The sequence below is a fragment of the Penaeus chinensis genome, chromosome 42 (assembly GCF_019202785.1).
Source record: "Penaeus chinensis breed Huanghai No. 1 chromosome 42, ASM1920278v2, whole genome shotgun sequence".
NCBI lineage: Eukaryota > Metazoa > Arthropoda > Malacostraca > Decapoda > Penaeidae > Penaeus > Penaeus chinensis.
The window spans coordinates 6,645,649-6,648,148 of NC_061860.1; the positions used below are offsets into that span (position 1 = coordinate 6,645,649).

The window sequence follows — 2,500 nt, forward strand, 5'->3', positions numbered from 1 at the left end:
TATCTTTATTATTGTTGTTGTTGTTGTTGTTATTATTATCATTACTATTGTTAATATTGTTATATTGTCATCGTTGTTGTTGTTGTTATTATTATTATTATTATTATTATTATTATTATTATTATTATTATTGGTGTTGCTGTTGTTACTAATGATAGTGATAGTAAAATGGTCATAGAGTCAGTAGTAACAGCAGTAGCGATTCTGTGAATAATGATTTCCAAGAACATGAACAATGAATAACAACCATGACAACAATTCCAACAATGATAACATAAACAACAATGGCACCGATCCATGAGGTTACAACTAACAGCACACCCCCTCTCACCCTTCCCTCCACTCTTCTCGCCCCTTTCCCTCTCCCCCTCTCTCTTCTCTCTCCACCCTTTCCCCCTCTCTCTCCCCTCTCTCCCTCCTCTCTCCCCTCTCTCCACCCTTTCTCCACCTTCTCCCTCCTCTCTTCCTCCCCTCTCTCTTCTCTCTCTACCCTCACCCCTCTCTCCCCACCTCTCCTCTCCCCTTTCTCTACCCTCTTTCTCATTCTCCTTCCTCTCTCCTTCCCCTCTCTTTCCTCTCTCCACTCTCTCCCATTTCTCCACCCTCTTTCCCACTCTTCCTCCTCTCTTCCTCTTCTCTCCACCTTCTCCCTCCTCTCTTCCTCCCCTCTCTCTCCTCTCTCCACCCTCTCCCCTCTCTCCCCACCTATCCTCTCCCCTTTCTCTACCCTCTTTCCTATTCTCCCCTCTCTCACCTCTCTCTACCCTCTCTCCATTTTCCCCCTCCTCTCTCCCTCCCCTCTCCCTCCTCTCTCTCCTCTCTCCCCTCCTCTCCTCTCCCCTTTCTCCGCCCTCTTTCCTCCTCTCCCTCCTCTCTTTTTCCTCTCCCCACCTTCTCCCTCCCCTCTTCCTCCTCTCTCCACCCTCTCCCCTCTCTCCCCACCTCTCCTCTCCCTTTCTCCACACTCTTTCCTCCTATCCCTCCTCTCTTCTTCCTCTCTCCACCTTCTCCCTCCTCTCTCCCTCCTCTCTCCCTCCCCTCTCCTTCCTCTCTCTCTCTCCACCCTCTCTTCCTCCTCTCTCCCTTCTCTCCCTCTTCTCTCTCTCTCTCTTCACCCTCACAGACATGGTAAAGGAACAGCACCTGAGCCAAACGTCGTTGTTCATCGGCCTCATGAACAACGCGGACGGGCACAGGTGGCTAGACGGAACACCTGTTCTCTTCTTCAACTGGAATGACGGGGAACCGAGTGGAGGTTATCCGCAGGAGGAGTGTGGAGGTAAGCGAGGGCAGCGTGGCGTGTTTTGGTGTGAGTATAGAGGTCGAGGAAATACGGTATGTTATGAGTGAGTGTGTGATTTTGTGTGTGTTTTATATTATTATTACTATTTTTTTTTTTTTTAGAGGTCGAGGAAATAAGGTTTGTTTTGAGTGAGTGTGTGATTTTGTGTGTGTTTTATATTATTATTATTTTTATTATTATTATTTGTTTTTTTTCGAGGGAATACGGTTTGTTTTGATTGAGTGAGTGAGTGATCTTGTTTGTGTTGTTTTAGATTTTTTGTTTGTGTGTTATTTCTGGGTTGTTTGTTTGCTTGATTGTCTGTTTTTTTGTTTATATGATTTGTTTGGTTTGTGTGTCTGTTTTTTTTTATAAGAATTGTTGGTTAGTTTGTGTCCGTGTTTTGTTTCATATTATTTGTTTGGCTGTTTGTGCGTCTGTTTTTATTTGTTTTTATTGTTTGGCTGTCTGTTATCTAAGTCTATAAGTTTGTTTGTTGGATTTTGTTTAATTGTTTGTCAATTTGCTTCTTGGTTATTAGTGTTTTTGTTTGCGTATGTTGTTTTAAATGTTTAGTTTGACTGGCAGTTTTTTGTTGTTTTTCTTTTACATTTTTTGTTAGTTTGTTTGCGTGTCCAAGCTTTAATTGTTTTATGTTTTATTGTTTATATTTCTATAGGATATTAGTCTGTGTCTATTTCCTTTTTTTCTTTTTTATATCATTAGTCTGCCTCTCTTTGCTTCTTTGTAGTCAAGTACCTATGCTGTATAACTCACAGCTGTTAACGCCAAACATTTTAGCACAAAGAAGTCAAAAAGATGTGATGTCTCTTGGTACATCATATCAAGGGCGTTGTGTCTCTTAATGGTGAGTGTGGTGTCTTTGTTTCACTATGTTCACTGTAACGATGTTGAAGATGCGTGAGACTTGTAATGCGTCCAAATCATTATTCTGTTTCATTTCTTTTTTCTTTTTTCTTTTACTTTCTTTTCTTTTTATTCTTCATTCGCCAGGGAAGCGTCAGGGGAAAAAAATAAGGAATACTGTTTCCATGAATCACTGGATTTTTTTTTTTTTCTTTTTTAACGTTTTCTTTTGAATGCGTTTTCTGTTGAATCTTACAGCGCGGATATTTCTTTTCCTTTTTGAGAAGAGAAGAGAAAGTGAAAGAGAAAGAAGATAAAAGAGAAGAAGGATGTTTATTTTTATTATCATTA

The 2,500-nt window shown here is 40.8% G+C and overlaps 1 protein-coding gene across 1 annotated transcript in view; it reads left to right on the forward strand.

Annotated features, from left to right (window-relative positions):
* LOC125047896 (macrophage mannose receptor 1-like) overlaps positions 1–2,500 on the forward strand; it is a 34,151-nt gene that overhangs the window by 20,087 nt on the left and 11,564 nt on the right. Inside the window, exon 16 of the mRNA XM_047646443.1 lies at positions 1,124–1,279. Coding sequence (XP_047502399.1) covers positions 1,124–1,279 — 156 coding nt within the window. The remainder of the gene's footprint in view (positions 1–1,123; positions 1,280–2,500) is intronic.